At 32.7% G+C, this 21,690-nt stretch overlaps 1 protein-coding gene across 2 annotated transcripts in view; it reads right to left on the reverse strand.

Moving 5' to 3' along the window:
* LOC123709618 overlaps positions 1-17,556 on the reverse strand; it is a 38,466-nt gene extending 20,910 nt beyond the window's left edge. Inside the window, exons 1-5 of one of the 2 annotated variants that reach the window (XM_045661060.1) lie at positions 17,320-17,556; positions 13,841-14,053; positions 6,655-6,828; positions 1,234-1,394; positions 50-190 (exon numbers count right to left, since the gene is read on the reverse strand). In XM_045661060.1, the coding sequence (XP_045517016.1) occupies positions 50-190; positions 1,234-1,394; positions 6,655-6,828; positions 13,841-14,053; positions 17,320-17,415 (785 nt within the window). In that variant the 5' untranslated portion in view covers positions 17,416-17,556. The remainder of the gene's footprint in view (positions 1-49; positions 191-1,233; positions 1,395-6,654; positions 6,829-13,840; positions 14,054-17,319) is intronic. The other variant, XM_045661061.1, reaches the window with a different exon arrangement.
* Between the last annotated feature and the right edge of the window lie 4,134 nt (positions 17,557-21,690).

A 21,690-nucleotide genomic window follows, 5' to 3' on the forward strand; every position in this document is an offset into this window, starting at 1 on the left:
AGCTCCCGTATTCAAAACGGAAAGCGAATGTGTAGTAAAAAATTGTTACCTTTCGTCACCGCCGTGGCAAATGATAGCGACACGTTCAGCTTGAGCAGCTCGTGGGGCGAAGGCTCCGAGGATGTTGAAGGGGAAGCGCCTTTCCATTGGCTCCTCGTGACGCCTCTCAACTACGCAGTTCATGCGCCCTCTGTGAAAGAAACATTATATATTTTGTATACTATAATATAAAAAGAAAATAAAGTACTGTTTATGGTTGACTTACTGGTATTATAATATTGGTATATATTATATTGTGGGCGCTGATATCATAATAAAACATTTATAACACCGATTAAACAATCACCTTCTAATATCTATTGTAAATTAATGACAATAGCCATTGTTTTGGTCATATGTGATTTATACTAAAATATTAACGGAATTCATAAAACCGCTAATGAAATCATTGGAAATACATATACAAAAATATTTCGAATAGATAAATAGAAGAGATAGCTCTTCTATTTATCTATTCGAAAGTTTAAAATAATCATACAGTTAAAAATCTTCCCAATATCAGAAGAATGTCATACGTTTGCATATAAAATGCATTATAAATATTTTCGTATAACTTAATTCGAATAGATTCAATTATAAATACGAGACAAACTTTATTGAAGAAAAAAATACTTTTAACTCGACATCGTTCTAAGAAACCTTGATTTTTACCTTTTATAATATTGCACAAGCCTTGGGTCGTGCCGTTTACTGCAAGTTAAGGCCATGCAACTATTACTAAACATTTTTTTGCATCTTATGTATATTTTTATTCAACTAAAATGAATAAGATCCCTTCATCTAACTTTTACCAAAGTAAGTAAAAACTCTTGTATGCTAAGCCTATATTGCATGGGCTATTTTCATTTTAGCTATTGAACGATTTTCATTTGTTTTCGTTTTACGACGTACGCGTACGTATCAGTTAATATGAGATTTATAGTTCACGCTAAGCCTAGACTCTGAATTTTACCCTGAGGCTAGGTTTAAGGAAATATAGTATCTCCTGAAGCATAGTTTTGATATGACCTTGTAATAGTATCAACCAATAAGATCGTACTGCTTCTTTATACGCCGGAAAGACAATTTAAGTCTTACAGCGTTATGGCCATGAACTTTGTTATTACTTTATCCTAAGTGACTGTTTGTTTACCCCCGTCCCAAACAAATAATTCACGTGTCTACACAACTTACTTTTGGTTGTTGGCGAGGAAAGCTCCAGCAAGCTCGTCCAAATCGAACTGAATCGGTAACTTGAAGAGTGGCCTGATGAGGTCATCGTCATCATCTTCACCTGAGCTATCTGACTCCGAGCTTTCATCACTTTCCGGCTTCGAGTTGTCATCGTCAATTTTCTGTAAAACACGACGTTTTCTATTATATTGCGTATTTTACAAGGAAGTTTGATAGATTCGTTCAGTGGGTATCTTTGTAGTAACCGGATTAGTATTTAATACGACATAATCAAATAGTAATAATAGTGTCTCGTATCAAAGCGTGTGATTGTCAACCATGCCCATGTCCGTTTTAGTGCCCCAACTTCTTTCTTTGTGAAGAAAAACATCGTGAAAATCTCGGCTCAAAGATCAACGTGTGTCAAGCATAGAAGGATGATGACGTAAATAAAGAAAAATGGAAGTTTATAAATTCAAATAAAAACAAATTTCAAGTGACTTTCTTCATTATTTACATATTATATAGGCAGGCTATCTAACCATTAAATTGATTATTTATTTCTATATTGAATTACAAATAACATAGGCGATTAGTCTTTCACAAAATTTCTAACATACTGTTTAATACATTCATTTCGTAAGTACTGTCTGACATGCATGTGCAGTTTGAGAAAACTAAAATATGTTGCAAGTGAAAGGTCGTCATTAAACTGTTGCGTGACTCTAACGATCTACGAAATACAGTAATGCACCCACATAGGTCTGTAATGCCAAAATCACACCGTTTCATGGAGTTATATACGCCTTAGACACTCTCAGGCAACACAATGGTCTGTAATTTGGTAAACTTATATATTGTTACACTGAAGTGTGCAAACCATAATTTTACAATAATTTGAATTTATTTAACAAAATAAAGAAAGGCTTAATTCTGTATTCCAAGATCAGGCCCGCTTTTATATATACCAATGACACTACAACCTATTTAGGTATGGGCTTCAGATTTCTGTATCTGTTCTAGAATCATTTCTAATAAGCAAATACATAGGTTTGTAGGTTCAACCTATTTTACCCGACCCACACCGTCGAATGTTTTGGGTCTAAGGCATGCCGGTTTCCTCAAGACGTTTTCCTTCACGGTACCAGTGAGTGTGAATGTCCATTGGGTTGGAGTGTTGATAGAGCAGTGTTTCTTTGTGAGACGCACAAAGAGGCCAACTCTGTTCTATCCACGACCGATTTTACTCTCTCTCTCTCTAATCATTAGCCACGAATTATAGTTGTGATAGTTATTATCAGCTCGACCTTCACCTTATGAGTTTAAAAATCGAATTAAGCAAACGTTTTGCTTTTACTTTAAAAAACTATAGAGCTAGAAAGATTTCTGCTAACATTAGATATTTAAAAAAAATAACAATTTATGGCTGCCACTATTAAGAGTATGTCTTCATAATAACAAAAAAATAATGATCTAGGAAAATTATGTATGAACATTGGAAATATTTCGTTCTGTGCTGTTTACTTGGCACAATGCATTCGGACATCCTGTAAGAGACAATGCGCTCGCGCACTATTGTTCTACTGCCCTCTACTTGTAAATATTGTAACTTGCATTGCTTTATGAATGTATAGTTTATCGGTGAGAAATTAATCAATAAACCTTTAAAGTAAAAGGAATAATGGTTGGGCTATGTCAAACAGTCAAGCAAAATAGGTTTTAATAATACTGTTTAATACTGGCCAAAAATATTAAAAAAAAGTAAATTGATACCATGCACAAATCGGTAACTTTCACAAACAATCCAATATCAAGGTGTCAAGTTGCAACGATTGCAAAAGAGAAAGCTTTAGGAAGTTCACGTGTATGTTGAAGTCATTGTAGGGGTGTCTCTCCCTAAATCGCTGACTTAATACCACAAATAACTGCTTCGTATATATAATGTATATAATTTAATAAAGTAAACTTCTATGTTATGATCATAGGATAGGATAGGTCAGCAATTGGCGTTTGACATACATAAAACATAAACGAATTTTTGCATTATATTTGTGACATTAATAAAATTTGAATATAATCATAACAAATTATATTTTTAGTAAAAATGAAATTTTCCTATGCATTATCGACATATTTTAACGACACATACCTAACTTATCTGCTGTTAAGTTTTTTTTATGACGGTCAAACCGTTGTAAAGGCGGTAAATAAGTCCTTACGTACTTAGTTCTAAGTGTATTAGAGTAGGATACAAATTGTGAGATATATTATATTAATATAAATGCATAAATTTCTTAAAAGTACATTAGCTATAAAACTGAATTTGTAACTTGACAACCCTCGACTCATATGCAGCGCCATACATCGCGTGCATTTATATCGACCAAATATCAATATTGTATTGCATTTACATAACACAGTCATGTAACAAGCAACACGTTTCCGTAATCCCAATATAGAGGTAAAGGTGGATCTAATATATAAGTGCTACGAATATGGACGGTAAAAATTTTGAAATACGTCGCCCGTATTGGCGGTTGTCACCTCCAACCACTTCCACGCGCGGGAAACAGTTCTTTAAAAAAAAACAAAATAAATCTAACTTAACCTAATAAAAGATAATAGGTTTTTTGGACAGCTCCCGCGCTATGGGAAATGCAGCCCCTCCACCCTTGCGTACCAAAGCACAGCCAGACAAAATTACTTGGAGGAGTTCCAATCAAGGTCCCCAAAGATACCTACATAATCAGTATCATGAAATTCAGGTGACATGTTTCTAAATCCAACTCGTATCTTAATTTTAATTTTGAGATAAAGAAAACTTACAAGTAAATTATTAATTCCTAGTTCGTACTGATTTTAGTCGTGAATAGGACACATCATGTCATATGTCAGAGTCAAATGTCAGACAGACATTTTGTAAACGGCTTTGGTCGATGGTACACAGCCTGTCAAGTATAACATGGCGTGTTAGTGACGTTCTCGTGAGTTTACGAGCCCTACAGAAATGGAGAACTCATAGTTATGTATTACAATTTTTCATGATTTTGTAAAGCTTTCTAATACAGTCTTTGAAGGTTGTGTTTTTTGACTTAAAGCTAATCGATGCTAAACTTTGTGAATCTAAATTTGTCAAATTAGTTGCTTTCTTTAACACGCCAACTTGGCAGAAAGAAATAAGTTTACCCCACTAAATTTATCAAATAAAATTTATCATACTCAAGGTGTCCTGAAAATCGCTACGGAACAACATAATTTTTATGAAACAAATATATAAAAAACATCCTTCAACAACTTGACCGTGAATTTTATTATAAACATTTACTATAAAGCTTAAGAGTTCTATTGATTGGTTGGTTGCACTTACTATTATCTCAGGAAGCAAATTTAAAATATTTTTGTGCTTAATAGACTTAAGATGGATAAGTCCATTTATCGAAGGTAGTACCAGCATAGGATCTCGCTTTATGAATGAAAAAATAATTAAGAAAAAATACTGTTTAGATAAAAAAAAACATTTGATCTGAGTGAGTTTTATTTATATATTTAAAAAAGTGAATTACGAATAGATATGTATAGTTTTAGATATAATTATGTGTTAACCGTGAGGTGAACGCTAGAACCGTGCTGCTATATATATTTAAAAAATCATTTATTTACAAAGAAAGTGGTACATACAGGTTCATTAATTATACAAAAAACCGCACCGTCAATTATACTTTGACTTAACGCAGGAAAATATATAATAATAAAATTAATAATAACCCTTTGTTTGCACGAATATAGTATGTACAATGATACAAAAATGATTCGTTATTATTTTATTCGCATGCCGTGCAAATTTTATTCGCATGCCTTGCAAAGTCCTAAATAATCGTCATATTAAATTAATTATTACAATATTGTATAATTACATAAGACCGCCATCTATACTTCTATCTGTTTTTGTGATATAATAATATTTCGTCTAATATGGCGCCATATATCCTTAATTCTTTAAGACTACCTTGAATATGAACAGAATACCATATGCAACAAACCGGTCTAATGCATTAGAAAGACACGACACAAGATTTATGATTAAACAAAAAAATATCGTCGTTTTAAGTGCTCCTTTAACGTTTGGCGATTAGTCAAGAGTTATTCCGTTTTAAGACATGGCTTTAATGGTACTTTCACACGGACACGTAACCTGTTACTTACAATGTAACACTAAATTTTCATATTAAGGTTTCATATATACTTCATTGGATTTCAAATTAGGAAAAGCGTAGAAAATAATTCACAATGATAAAAAAATGTGGATAGAAGATATAGAAGCGTTAGCGGAAGCGAATGTGGAAAGATCCAGAAATGGATACATAAATTTTGTAAATGCTGGCGAGACCCACTCGTGAAGGGGTTCCGATCAATGGTACTGAAGGAAGATTGGATATCGAGTAACAACGAAAAAATGTATGATATAACAACTCTAAGCTATATTGACAACATTTGTAAAGATTGGTAATAAACGGTATTATTATTATAATCATCGATACCTTGTTGAATTGTTTATATTAACAAGAGGCAAACGGGCTGGAGGCTTACCTTTTGTTAAGTGGTACCCTCGCTGCCCATGGACTCTGACACTGCCAGAAAACTCACCAATGTGTTCCAGAGTTTTAAGAATTAGTAGTACATATATTTGTATAACATTTCAATATAACTTTCATTTACACGAATACTATCTTCAAGTGTTCTTGCACAATCAGCGAGAGACGTTGCCCAAGAGAATGTTTAAATTGTAGTATATAAAAATAATATAAAGAAGTTCTATGTAAACTTTATTAAGTTACTTAGATCGTATAACGGAGAGCATTTTAAACTTGCTTAAAATAACCTCCATCTTAGAACAATCGAGAAACGCAACAACTGTTTTGCTTTATAACTGCGAAATCATTGTTTATTTTGATTTTGCGTAAAAATTCTGACGTTTAATTTGACCTTCACGGTTACCTGAATTCAAATTCAACCAACTAAAGGTATAAACGAAATCATAATAATTACAGTAAGTTAAATATTTAAATCCCTCAATGTTTCGTAGTGTATCTTCTATACATAAAATCAACTCATTTTCATCCGAGATATTAAACAAAAATAAGTATTCTTTTATTCGTCAAATAAACCAAGTCAAAGGTGTGTTTTTATTCTTAATAGTATCAATAGTAATCAAGTGGGTAATTTGGAATTTTGACACCTTGACACATTGTAGATTTTTAGTAGTAAGGCATGCCGGTATTCCGATGTTTTCCGTCACCGCACGAGCGTGTGTTTATTGTGTGATGGAAAAGTCCATTTGCGCCGTGATTTGTATACAATACCTGGTTTGAGATGCGCATGCTCAAGGCCAATATTGCTAACTACCGCTTTAAATTTATTTTGGCATCAGTATAATAAATTTACCTGTAACTTGTCTTCATCGAATTTCGACTCCGCCTGGTTGAGAGGGTCCTCCTTCAGCAAACTGTCTGGAGATGGTACTGCTGTGTTCTGCTGTGGTGGTGCAGTCGTTGATGATGGCGTTAGAGGAGGTGCCGCATGCAACGCGTGAGCGTTACCTATGGGCAAGGGTTCATCCTGCAAAAAACCATACATATAATCATCATATAACAAATTACTATAAAAATAGTGTTTTTAAAGACAATATTAAATATAATTTCTTCTTTCATACGATGCATATATCAAACGTAAACCACCAGCTATGGCCAAAAATCAAAATAGCATTTATTCTTGTAAGTAACTCAAACGTACGATGTACGTATGAACATCATTAAAAAATAATTCTTCTAAATTTAAATTTATTGCCAGAACCTAAATAGCAGAATGGATAAGAAGGACTGGAAATAAACTCTCTGTCACTCTTTTAAACCGACCCATATAGGTTTTTACAAAATCTTGAAAGCACATTCAACCACATATAAAAACAGTTGTTTCTTGAAATTAAAAATTTTGATAGTCAATCTATTTCTCGAATTAAAAATAACTATCACTATAATTATCTATATGTATGTCAGAAAAAAACACAACAACAACTGTATCTTCAGTATCAGTTACGTACCAGCACCAAATAATAAACAAAAGATTTTCCTGGAATATGATTTTTAAAATGTATACAGTAAAATAAGTGTTAATAGATGTTATTTGCACGGCAAAGTCAATTGAGGAAAAACCAGATCTAAAGATATCAACTAAAGATTTTTAAAATTAGAAAAATATCATTTTATTTGCTATTGTTCATGAAAAAGAAAGAAATAACAATTAAATTGATCTTGAGAATATCTGTGTTCGAAATGCGTGTTTCTTAGAACTTTTTAATAATTCATAACCACCCACGACCTATTACTTTCGAGTCTATTTACATGAGGAGATTTCCATTGAAAGTAGTAGGTAAATTGTTTATTATTTATATTACAAATCATTTTCTAGATGCCAATTAAATACTTGGCAAATATTTTGGGTAATAAATCTAAGATTTAGAACCGAAGTTTCGAAACTAAGCTAAATATGACTTCCGTTTGTCAAAAACGTAAAGGATAACTTGCATGAAATATTTATCAAACTTATGTTTGAATTTTATTACTGATCGTTTAGAACGTTTTATGTAAGATAATAGTTTTATATACAAATACTAAATCGTATAGAAGCCTTCAAAGACACATTTACATGGTACAAAATATAACGTAATGTCAAAACATTACATGTATTACATGAACATTCATCTAGTTCTCAAATGAACAACCATCTAAAAGCCCTGATAAATATTATGAGCGTAAGGTTTATTTAAATTATATGCACATATAAAAAACCAAGGTTATACCGGTACATACACGTTATACATATTAAGGATTTCCATTGTACATAGGTATTTTACATCTTGCTTATTTGTAAATCACGCCCGTATCACCGGTGCGTCAACGTGGCAAATATAGAAACATCCAATATGCAAATACAATTACACTGTTCTGGTTTCTCATTTATACTTAATATATATTATGGTAAAACGTCTAATTAAACTTCTTTGTATTATCTTTTGGCATTGAAAAAGGTCTCATAATAAACACTTATTATAGATCTGATTGCTGTGAACGTTTTTATTATCGTGTCATTGAAATGGTTAGCTTATTCAACTCTTAATAGCGTTCAAACTCCGGTTGTGGATTTCTCTTATATGTGGGCAACTAACAGTTGGTTTGTATGGTGAAGGCATACACGGTGTCTACCGGAATGTCTTAGCCTAAATCTGATCCTTGAGTCATCAGTAATATAAGCAACTACGTACAACAAAGTAGATCGTAATTCATATTTTTGACGTCATAAGCGTCCTGGAACGTAACCTCGCCAAATATGTTGTGGAAGACATACTATGTACTAGTAACAACTTAAATATGTATAGATATACAGATAATTCTTGAAATAGGAAGTTTTCAAGGCATTTATTGATTAAAAACCTTGATTGGTTACAAATTTAGCATGAATTCGCCATTTCAGCAAATAAGAAGCAGCCAGCCGAGAAATGCCTGAGACCGCAACCGATAGAAAACGTCGATTACGTCGGCAATTGTCGCATTGTACATACACTTTTACTGCTTTTACGAAACTAAACGTTACTATTTTTTTGCTAACATTGCGTGATAATAAGGAAACAGCGACAAAACAATAAAATTATCGATTGTCAACGAATTATACTTACAGATAGACAATACAGTACGACAATAAGGAAAGTTAACCTTTTACGATGGTGCTTTACGGAAAGTTCTTTTGTTTTATACAAAGACTTGTGAGTACTAAAGCGATTCCGAGGCATAAGAATGTTAAAGACGCTACTCAAATATTTATCCAGCCAGTCCTCTTGAACGTTATATAGCTTTTATGAAAGTTTAACCGCCTTATACTTAATTAAAATTATATTCGTTTATTTCATAAATAATAAACGTATCAAAAAATTAGATGTTTACTATTCGAGTGCAAACAGTTTTTGTGTTTGATTAACTTCTATTTTATTGGTCGTATTAAGAACTTATATGATATTTTCGTTCTTAGGCTACATTAGCTTACAAGTTCGGTACGTCAGTTACAGAATGACAAATTACATTTTCGAAAATGTCACGCAAATGTTCGCGAGGTCAATAATTACATGGCATTGTTGTTAATGCAGTGTTACGTATGTGGGTGGCACGCGGGTGGTGGGACAGAATTACTGTGATGAACGCCCGTAGAAAATCGTTTGTTTCCGCCAACTAAAAGTACTCATTGTTCAAATTAATACCTAAAGTGACCTAAACTCACGATAACATTCTAGAATAATAAACAAACGAAAACGTCACATAACTTCAACATAAACACGATCATTTTTAAGAGTTTTGGTTGTTATTTAGGATAAAAACTGAAGTGAAATGTTTATGTCACGCACTATCATTTAATATGTACAATATTACAGTGAAATTGCAAGTTAATATTTACATAACTAGCGTAGTGAATTATTTTAACGTATTTTTTTCGATCTAGATTGTTAGTTATCATTTAAAGTATAACCAAAAATTACTTAAAATTACTTGACAGGTAAAAAGTAACGCTCATCTATTTCCCTCATAATGGAAACAATAGTGTCAAGACGAGACGAGACTCTTTAGTTAAAACAGTATAATTATTGATTTCGTTTTTTATGAATGTAATAAAAATTTAAAAATAAAAGTTAGCAAAATGGCATTACCATACTTGAATATTATACGGAGTAAATTGTTTTATTATAATATTCCAACTATGGTTGCCATCTGTCCTTTAAAAACGCTGATTTAAACAAAATCAGTTACGGTAACGGTTCATAACCTTTGTTTTTCATTCCAAACTTAAACATTTCAGCTAAAATAACAATGATTTATATGACCGAACCTTTTTACATATGCAAAAATGAAAGCAAAAGAGAAAGTAGGAATGATAAACAGCTATTCATCAGGACTTAGTGTCAGTGAACAGTGATTTTATCTGATCTCAATTTCAAAAATGGAATACAATAAACAAGTGATATGTTTTATATTTATTTAATAGAACGAAAGCTGAGTCTATAGGAAAAACAATCTAGTGTTAAAAATGAATTGCTGTTCGTTTATCGTGCAAAACTCGAAGACCGCTGGGCCGATGTAGTTAATTATCATCTTGAAATATTTGTGGAAGTTTAGGAAAGAATTAAACCATGGAAAACATAATAACGACATTTAAATTTTACAATAAAATCTGTTCCTGGAAAATATATTTGATGTATTTTGTCACTTGGTCGTCATATACTTATTTCCTTCAGAAATTTGTGTTTCATAGCTGTAAAACGGTTCGATCCCTTTGATCTGTTTTAATAACTTTTTACTAATTTTTGTTACATCGCAGTAGGTATTACGAAGTTCACGGGGTCATCTAGTGTAAAATAAATAATGAATTAGTCAAAATATAAACTATATCGACCTTCGATAATCCCAAGTAACCCAGAATGAAATGCCTGCCTATAAAACACAACGTGTAATACGTATACGCCTCATACGTATCATAAAGTTTATTTCATTAATTATAAATAGAATTAGGATAACAAAAAAGTGTTGATTAAGTATTAAGGTTTAATAAACCTATTATTAATGACCTTATGATATTTAAAATATTATTTAATTGACGCCGTATGAAAGCAGTAAACAATCATTACATTAGAAAGGCACATAATATTCATGTTCGTTTATTATGTTTAAGGTGCATCCGCGACCTGGGGTCATTGACCGGTTGCAACTTTCGCTTCACTGACGTAATCAACTAGGTAATCCTCGGAGCGTATAATGTCAAAGGTGGCTAGTTCTTTAAGCTTTTTGCGTGTTTATTTAATTTCATTATTTGTGTAAAGAGAGATTTCCTAAATAATTTAATTATTTTATAACAATGTAACATGAAACATATACAAGAGTTAAATGTAAAGTCCCGTAATTCCTAAATTACAACGAATAATAAATAAGTAGTTAAACAAATCCTTCTATCTTGTCATCATCATCAATATTTATTTCAGAAAATTCTTGCTTACGAAATATAGTTTTACTGTGCAAATTAATCCTAGTAGTATCCTAAATAATTGTTTTGGGTTTGACGGATATAGACAAATAAGATATTAACGTGAATATCTTTATTATGCTCTAGAGGATTTAAAGAAACCTTACTAAATTACCAATTGCAATATATAATAAGAACAACTTTGTTGTTTGCTTGGTCACGTTAATCTCAAGAAATACATGTTCCATTTGAGTTTCATAGTCCGTTTATATCAAACAGTAACAAATACAATAGATATGGTTTAAATATAATAGGTATAACAAAACACAACTTAACCAGTTGTCATTCCCTTGCCACAGTCTAAGAATCAATATAATAAGTCATGTCTTGTATTGTAGATTAGTTAGTGACCTCATCTTGATTTGCATTAAAGCTATTTTTATTATATTCTTAATCAGTACATGTTAACCTTATAATATGTAACTACTTGACGTTGACATAATAAATTTTATTATATGTGAAGCCATTAAAAATAGATGACATTCGATTTGATGACATTCTCTTTTGGTTGTTTTAAGTCAGTTAAAAAAGAAGAAGAATTAACGCATATTATATTATTATGCTGAAGAAATAGAATGTTCGTTTATTTGGTTAAACGCGCTAATTTGATTTGAATTTTATTTTCAGAATCAATTATGTATAATAAGGCTAACAAAACCTTCACAACACAGTAGGGAATTGTTTAAAAATTGAACCATGCTTATATTTCTCAACAGTTATCTTCGAGGTTCATTAAGATGGCTGTGTTAGAGTTAGAAACGCAAGCGCAACTTTGCGTAACATGAAGATTCAAGGTGATCCGGTACGCGACGTGTCTCGTCGTGGTACCGCGGACTTTAAGATCCACATAAGATATTCTTGATAGTAATTAATGTACATTATACCAAATACGAATCATTATACCGAAATTAATGAACATTATTAACCCAAAAAATTAACCAGCTCGTTTGTGGTTTAGAAAATATATAACTGCGCATTTTTATACAGCTAAAATGCGTTGGATTGATATCGACTATTGCAAATTCAAATTTACAAAGCAACATTAGTCACACGATTTAAAAATATTTTCCATTCCATGCATTGAGTGTTCTTATTTATCAAGGTTCCATAAATTTTAGATAAAAGCTGAAAGTAACAGCTCAATAGAGTGACTTGTTAGTATTCTAAAGTAGCAATAAACACAATAAATCAGAGAGAGAGTAATGAAAGGACGTTATTGACCGGCACCAAATCCGTCATCCACCAGTAAATTGCAGTGGAATTTAAAGTAAATAGTCGAACATTCTAGTCACGAACAACACCCGGGAACAAACTGAGACGTCTAAAGAGAATTAACTACGATCTTGCTAAGAGTAACTTTCATGCACTTATTACATTGATGTACAAGAAACACAACCAGCATTCTCTCGATACTAACTAGCAATTTTAATATAATAAGCAATAAGGTGATCACGACCTAAAATCGTCTAAGTTGGGGCGGCGATATGACGCCATACATCAATTAAGGGGCTTCAGCTGTGCCTATAACTATCCGCGCTTGCTACGACAATTATAACCTATTCATTCATATTTTTAAGCGTTAATGGTTAGTATGAAATGCTAAAACGGTGTCACCGTGTCACCAATAGTTGGTAACTGTAAACAACCATTATCTAGAAACAAAACAAAACAATAGCGCTTGTGTATTGTTCAATTCACACATTCGTATGGACATCACGAAAAAGTACCGGCTCTCTGCACAGAAAAGAATATAAAAGACTTATGAATCATGAGAACTCAATACTAATAATTACTATTATTTTCTCAGTTAATATGGTTTTTACATTAATCGAAAATTTATAAAAGATAATTTGATTTTAATACACCGGTAATCGAACTCATGCAATCGCAATTTTTTTTTAAACCGTATATTATAAATTGGATCATAACGGTCTACTAGACTTTATTGTATACTATTAAACTATCTAACTTCTAAAATGAGTAATTTATTGATAATTTAATGTAATAGCAGCTTCTTGTTAATAGGTATTCAATTATATCTTCACAAAGGCATCAAGTAAGCTCTGCCACTAATTAGTTGAAAATTCTTCAAAGTAACCTAAGAACACAAAGCTCGTATACCCGTTTTACTGAATTTATGAACTTTAACTAAGTACTAAGTAAACTCTATGAGTAAGCAATATTTGTGTTATAAACCGACTTTTCAAGTGAAAATATAACAATTTTGTCAAAAATTAAAATCATTAAATTAATAAAATATTTTGTAAAAAGCAAGGCTCATGTATTCGGCATGTGTTCAGTATGTAAGGAAAAGAATGAAGACGTAGATAAAAAAAAGTGAAAGCCAAACAAATGTTAAAGAAAAATAAAATTCTAATAAATAGCAAAGCCGAGTATTTATTTATCGAGTAACTTGTACCGTGACAACTCTTTAAGCGCTAATTTCTCACCTACGTAGAAAATTCCCGATTCATGCACTAAAATTATTATAAATTTATAGAAATTTACTTACCGCAAGTAATCCATCGTTTCCATATGACCTTCCTTCTAGAGCCAGCTCTTTATCAAGCATAGCATCCAATTGCTCGAGTTGGTGGCAAGAGGCGCGCGCAGAGATCCAACTCGAAGCCAGAATAAATGATCCCAATATGAAGGATGATGCCACCACTGTTAGGGCAGCTATTCTCGCGATTTGTACCGCTGACGATACCCTTTGACGGTATGCCTGCGGATCACAATTATTCATGACTTACATATCAATAGAAATATTTATATTCAATCTTTTTTGTCTATAACGACCTGAATATTCTTTTCCAGGAAAACTTGACCGATTAAGCCGTTCACTAAAAGAGAACTAGTTAATCATAAAAATACAACAAAGTGATAGTAATAAGAATATTCCATATTTTATTGAATTAAGAAAATAAAATATTTAAATAAATTAATAAAACCTGAGACGCCTACGCACTTAATCAATTACTAAAGAGCAGCAGAGGAAGTAAACTATTTTTCGTGTTATATCATGTTTTTAGCCGTCTCTCGTTATTAACGCCTTCCTTAATCTAGGATAAACCATTAATATTATCATAATAATATAGAAATTAACTATGAAATGTTTAAAAATAAAATGAGAAACACCCATACCTCGAGGGTAAGTTTATTATTGGTTTAAAGATGACAAGCACGAGTTTCATCTTACAACGATGAGATCAGTGAAAACAAACATATTAAGTGAAAGTGGTTCATAAGTGCATTGGAGTTTCTTTAAAGGGAAACCGTTTCAGTCCCCGCAACTTTTAACTAATATCGCCCACTATCTCCGCAAACCCGTAGCTAACATCGATTTTCACAATAAATGGAAACCATTTGTGCCGCTTCCGGTTCGGTGAACGTTGAAATAATATTATCCAACTCTTATTAACGTATTACAGCACGATAGCTGAAGTAAAAATAAAAGTTACTGTCGATTCGAAAATTTATTACGATTATGTCTGAATGTATTTAAATTCACATACATATAAAGTTTGTAGATATATTAAGATGTCACAATACACGATGAATACACCCTTCAGTACTTCCGCGTTAGCACAGCCGTGCAAACGCAAAACCGAGATTATTATCCATAACAAGTTTTATAACTAGGTACATGGAGAGGAGCGCTTTCTAACAATATTGTTTGATGAAATAAACATGACATGTTAGTGTAATATTCTTTGCATACCCTCACACTTCCAAAGCATTTCATAACCATATACTTCGAACGTTGGAGTTACCTCGTAATATTTCAGTTTATTGCACATGCAACGTAATATACTCTCTATAAAGACTCTAGAGAAGCCTGCTTATTAAATAAGGAAAGTATATGGTCTCACTTTAAATAGAACATGATAGATTACAATGAATTAAATTATTGCGCTTTATGGCATTCTACAAAAGCCAATAATAAAGTTAGAGAAACCTCAGCTCCACTACACTTATTTCTGGTACAAAATTACGTAGCTAACTTTTTAGTTTGTTGCGCGGATATTGCAATCTAAGAGATCGGTTCCACTTATGTAATTCTTTAATGGATTTGTTACATTTTTCAAAATAAAAACATTTAGTCAGAAGCAAACATAAGAAAAATACTTGTATCTTACATTGTCATACTGTATGCAAACAATAGTTTTCATGTTACTAAAAGTAGAATCAGTGACGCAATCATCATTGTGTCCACTTCGACAAGCAGTCCATAACGATTTCACTTCGCTGTGTTTATGTCGCTGTTTTTTCTTGATTGGTTTTACCCACAAGCAATGACATTATAATTTGTATTATTATATAAAATTATCTATAGAAAAGAATTGTACATATTTGTCTGTAATTATCTATGAACAAAATAATTATGTACCTACCTATTAGATCTAAGATTATGACGCGACGATTCAACTTTTTCTATAAACACCAGCAAAACTTTCATGTAATAAAGAATTGAGAAATTTTATAAATATTGTTCTAAAAGCATCTATTAGGCGTTCACATTTTTTTGCCGAATAACTTGGTAATTATGTACTAATTAAAAAACCATTAATAATTTAAAATTAAGCGACAATTTAAGTAATTGTATTGTACGTAATTGAAAATAAATAGGCCCCTTACCGAAGACTTTCATAACATAATATGTGGTCTTGATTGACACTTATGAAAAAGGTGTGGAAAACATTGAAATTTTAAGTTTTCCTACCAAACGGACTCGCGTGATAAATGATAATTACATAATCTTAACTAATGATGGGTCAGAACAATAGAACAATGAAATTCCCACATTTAAACACATATCTCATAGTTATTCTCAGAAATAAAGTAAGATACCTAAGCCTTATATTTACAGAGTTTTGTACTGTTTATAGCAAACATCGTTATATATTTCTTATATTATTTGAAAGAAAACCTTTCTCGAATATTGATTTTTACGCAATAGGTTACGTTTTACGGAAATAGACAAATTTACAGAGATATAGTAAAAAGGAAATCTTTAAGTATTAAAATTTTGAACTTAGACTATCCTACAAAGTTATTTTATTCTAAATTAAATTTCTTTCTTTGAAATATCGCACTTAATTATATATTTCATAACCGCAATACATACAAATCAGAGGTATACGGGAGGATCAAAGGATGTTATTCTACAGATACATTTAGACGGCACAGATCATCTTCGTTTAATGTTATTATGTAACAATAAAATGTACTCGTGACAATGTAAATAAAAACAGAATAAAGGCATAGACAATGAAAGCAAATATTTTCACAAAGAGTTAACAACACCTCGCGCGTTTTAAATAAATGTTTCATTTGTATTCATAACTGATATCTGAATAGCATAACAACTGAACCGGTCAACACAGCTTGGTCACGTAAATTTCAACATAATAAAACACTTCTAGAATGGCTTTAAGATTGAGTATTTTAAGCACTACAACATTTTGAATATCTTAGATGCGCGAAAGCTTTAAACCAAGCACTCCTCGTACAAAAACTGATGATTGAGATAGATTCAGAGCTAGAGCGGCATCAAAAAAGTAATAAATAAGATAAATTATTTTAATAAAGATCTTAGGAATCTTATATGTAATTATTATGGTACAAAGTGTTGCGGAGATATCGAAGTAAATGAGTGGCTACGCGCCAGCGACCTAACAACCGCTACAGGCTGAGAGAAAGGCACTTTCCCAACGTTCAGCTAAATTACTAACTGAATCTATAAATAATCTATAGCATAATGTTAATACTTTTTAGTATTTTTCTAATATCATTATTTAATTTAAAAATATAAAATATTTATCTATAACTTGTTGGAATTCACCAACCTTGAACCATTTACGAAACAAAACACAACGAAGTAAACATTATCAATTGTAAACAAGGCAAAACTAGATTGTTCACTGTGAATGAACTCATTTGGAGACATGAAAGTGTGACAACTGAGCATCAAGTAACGGACGGTCTTACCGGCGGTGGCTCAGAGGCACTGTATACTTCTGATGGTGGGTACTCTGGCTTCATTGTTATGGTCGCCATGGAGTCTGGTTGATGCTCCTTCTCCATCACGAAAAATCTTCACTGAAAAAATATAAACTTCTTGGTAAGCGCGCGCGTTGTTTGACGTTCAAAATAGTAATGCGAGTGAACGGCGACGTGTGGCATAAGCGCAGCAATGGAGGGGCCGGTGCTCAGGCGCAGGCTTGCTCGACTTGCGACTTCTGAAGCGCTATGCTTGGCGCTTTGACAAATTAGTAATCACTATGGATTATATACGTTATAAGCCTTGATGAGTTTTTAGAGTAGGTACAAAAACAACACGAATTCCTTAAGACCTACCTTACCTACATTGGGACGTAGGTGTTCAAAAGCTGGTTAGTTTGAAGGTTACGATTCGCGAACGCTTTTTAAAGGGCAAGGAGCGGATGTCTTGTGTTAATATAATGCCACTCTTTGTCCAGTATGAATAGTCACGTCGATAACAATAGAGCTAACTCTCTCTGTGTAATGTAATGACTATATAGGTTAGGTAAAACACATTTAGGGTTTGGTGTCTAATATATCTTGAAATTTGACTCGTTTTGATATGTAGACTAGAGAAGAAGACTTATAATTTAGAACTTGGGCCAATATAATTGTATATAATTCAATTCAATTGTCCTACCTGCGGAAAACCTACTCCGCAAGATATTTTTTTTATAATAATAATGCCTTATTTTCAATTTAATTAAAAACTTATTCCACCAAGGCATATTAAAATATATGCTATTTGTATTGCTTAGGCTAGATTTTTTAGCCCTGTCAAGTTGTAGGGACCAATATTGACCAAGTTTTTTTTTTTCGACAAGTTGTTTGTAACTCTCACGTAATTCTATTGAATCGAGAATGCCATACGCTTGACTCTCGGTCAGTCTGTTGATGTGGTACCAAAATGTAGTCAACATTGTAATTCTAAAAACCCCCGTGGTCATGAATTATATCTATCTTCAAAGGATAGTATGCTATTTAAATATCTAAGAAATGTACATGTAATGTCGATGTAAAACTTCCGTATATTATACGTATACAGACCATTACAAGCGCGCGCATTTCATAGTAATTTTATTACAAAAAACGCGAAGTTTTACTAGAATTATATACATATATTTTTTATTAAGACGATTTACAGCTTATATCTAAATTATAAACTAAATATAAATAATTTTGTACGCCATACAAACATCGTCACTTAAAGACATGTAATAATAATATCTAATAATAAGCCTTTTTATTTCCTGTTTTACAATAGTTGGTAGTTGCTATATTACAGTAAAAAAAATATTTATTTTTGTTAGTATGTTAGCTTAGTCTTGTGCTATGAAGTGCCAGTTTATGCCAACTGATCTTATCAGGTCATCTTCCCAGCGGTCTAAGGGTGTCCCCTTCCGCCTCTTGCCTGGTGATCCTTTCCATTGGGTAACTCGTTTGGTCCACTTTCTGCTAGACATTCTTGCTACATGGCCAGCCCAATGCCATTTCAGTTTTTGAGCAAAAGTTAAAGCGTTTGTAAGTTTTGTGACGGCTCTTATCTTTGTGTGTCTTATTTTGTCAATTTTCTTTGTGTTTAACATGTTTCGCTCTAAACCTCTTTGACATACATTGATTTTATTCACAACTTGTGTAGAGAGTTTCCAGGCCGGGCTTCCATAAGTTAAGCTGGGTAGTAGACATAAGTTCATAACTTTAGCTTTGAGAGTTATTCTATTTGAAGAGCTCTCTCTATTTGTATAATGTAACTGTTTTTCTCGAAACTTCTTCTTTTTCCCAGGTAGGTATAATTATCTACATATTCTAACGGGTTACCATTGATAGTTATGGGTCGTATTTGTTGTTGTATTAGTCATTATCTTATTTTTCATTAGATTCATCTCCAATCCAACCTCCGCACTCGCTTGTTGTAGAGATTCTAGAGATCATGAATTACATCTCGTTGACTGCCTCTGACAGAAGTATCAGGTCGTCAGCGAATCTCAGGTGCCTCTTATACAGAGTCCTGTTTTACTCCAATCTAACTTCGAAGGCGGGGTCTAAAGTTTCGAGTTTTGTTTTCCTTGAATTTTCTCTTATTTTTTAAGATATCCTGCTTCTTCCAATTATTAACGAAGGATATTAGAATCGGCTTTGCTTTACCTTCCTGTTTTTTTCGGTTTTCCGATACGATATATTTTTTTTAGCACTGTGTTTTCGAGTGTTATATTTAAATCCGCCCGGCATTGCCTTTGGACATTCTGCCGTAACTCGGTAGTAGTACGTTTCTCCTCTTTTAAGTCAAAAATTATTATTTTTTTTTTCTTTTTTCCTATTCGTATTTCGTATAATAAAATAACATTAATCTAGGCTAAAAATATAATAGATTACACTTAGGGCAGTGAACTTCATCATACAAAACATATTTTCCTAAAGTATTCAGATGGCAAAAGTCTCTTAGGCAACACCAACGACATGCTGCTCTATCCATAATGCTGTTCTTTCTGTAACTGGTGTTGACTTTAGGTGTATAAAATAGGTTCATTAATTTGACATCCTATTGAATACACAGAGAAATACTTTACTTAGCAACTCAGGACAGTCTAATTTAACTGTATCCTAACTGTGTGTGAAGGAAAGTTAAAATGCTTTCATCATGTTAAGGTTTAGACGATATAAAGAGGTAGGATTTCTGGCCGATAAACTCAAATCTACATAATACACAATTTTTTTATGAATAATTTAATGAATGAATAGAATACCTTTTCCTATATACAACTATTATTTCCTACAAGCCTACTAGGTCCTCGTAAATTCGACTAATCTGTCTAATCCGATTTCCTATCGTGTGGCTAACGATTTTTTCATAAATTTTAATAACACTTTATTTTTCATACTGTAAAATATTAGGTATATTAACAATTACGGTGTATATTAGCTAATACAGTGAATGAATGAATGCAAATACATATCGTTACATTCCTCACTATGGTCATTCAAAAAGTAACGATAAAAAAATGTCACCCTTTATAAAAAAGTAAAAAATCTTACGCTAAGATAAAGTAGTATTGGTCTAATGGCTTTAGCACTGCTATTCAGCAGTGGCTGTGCACCAAATCATTTTCTATCTATGTGCGAATTTAATACTCACTTGTGCGGGAAAGGAAAGCATAGTGAGGAAACAGGCATATAGGCAGAGGCACGTAAGTCTAGCGCTGGCCGATACGTGGAGGGGATTGCTGCGCATGTGTACTGTCGCGCACGCAATACATTATATACCACTTTGATTAATGATTACCTAAATAACGATATTAAGCTGAACGAAATGTGAAGGATAGCTGCTACGCATGATTACTGTCGCGCATGTAAGTAATATTACCTATCTATAAGATATAATAAGACAGTAAAAAAGTGTCTGTACATAGAACGTATTTCCAAAAAAGACCTAAGATATTTTAACAAGTTTGTAGTAGTAGGATGTAAAAAAATAAAAACATTATCTTTTAATTTGTAATCTTTTATTAATCTGAATCAGAGAACGGTATCACGCCTTCAATGGTCTCGCGACAAGGCCTTTTGCTTACTGAGGGCCCGGGCTCAGGACTGCTTCGTTCGTCGGCACTAGCGTCATCTTCATTGCTATCCTCGGAACTATCTCCATCGACATGAATAATGAATTGTTCTGTTACCAAATCCACGACATGATCACTCTTTGCATATTGGTCTTCTATATCCTTCACCTTTTTACACAACTTTTGCCAATCCCATGTACCCATTAGTAAAACCTTTTCTTGTATTAATTAGGTCTATACATTTACTGACACTCCATTTTATATTTTTGCTGCCTCCATATTGTTTAATATCCGACCATGCCATTTCAATCGGATTTAGGTCGGGGTGGTATGGTGGTAGTCTCAGTACCTGATGACCTCGTTCAGCTAGGATTCGATCAATCGAAAATGTTTTAAATTTATCTTTGTTGATCTTTATTAAATTGTATAATTGAGGTTTCAAATGTGTTTCCTCGTACTGTGTGTAACTTTTTGTTGTGTAACGTTGTGTGACTTTTTCAGTGAGCCAGGCCTTCATGTCAGCTTTTTTAGAATTAGACGTTGGTGCGCGATCCCACTGCTTATTATGATAGGACGCGTTGTCGACTACCACGACGGAACTGGGTTGTAGGTTGGGCATTAATTGGGCTCGGAGCCATTTTTCGTAGTTTTCAAAATTCATATTGTCGTGGTAGTCGCCTGATTTGGTACCAGCTTTAAAAGTCAGCAACGCATTAGGTATAAACCCAGTATCAGACCCTGCGTGGACAATGACAACTCACTG

Source organism: Pieris brassicae, chromosome 5 (genome assembly GCF_905147105.1).
Source record: "Pieris brassicae chromosome 5, ilPieBrab1.1, whole genome shotgun sequence".
Taxonomy (NCBI): Eukaryota; Metazoa; Arthropoda; class Insecta; order Lepidoptera; family Pieridae; genus Pieris; species Pieris brassicae.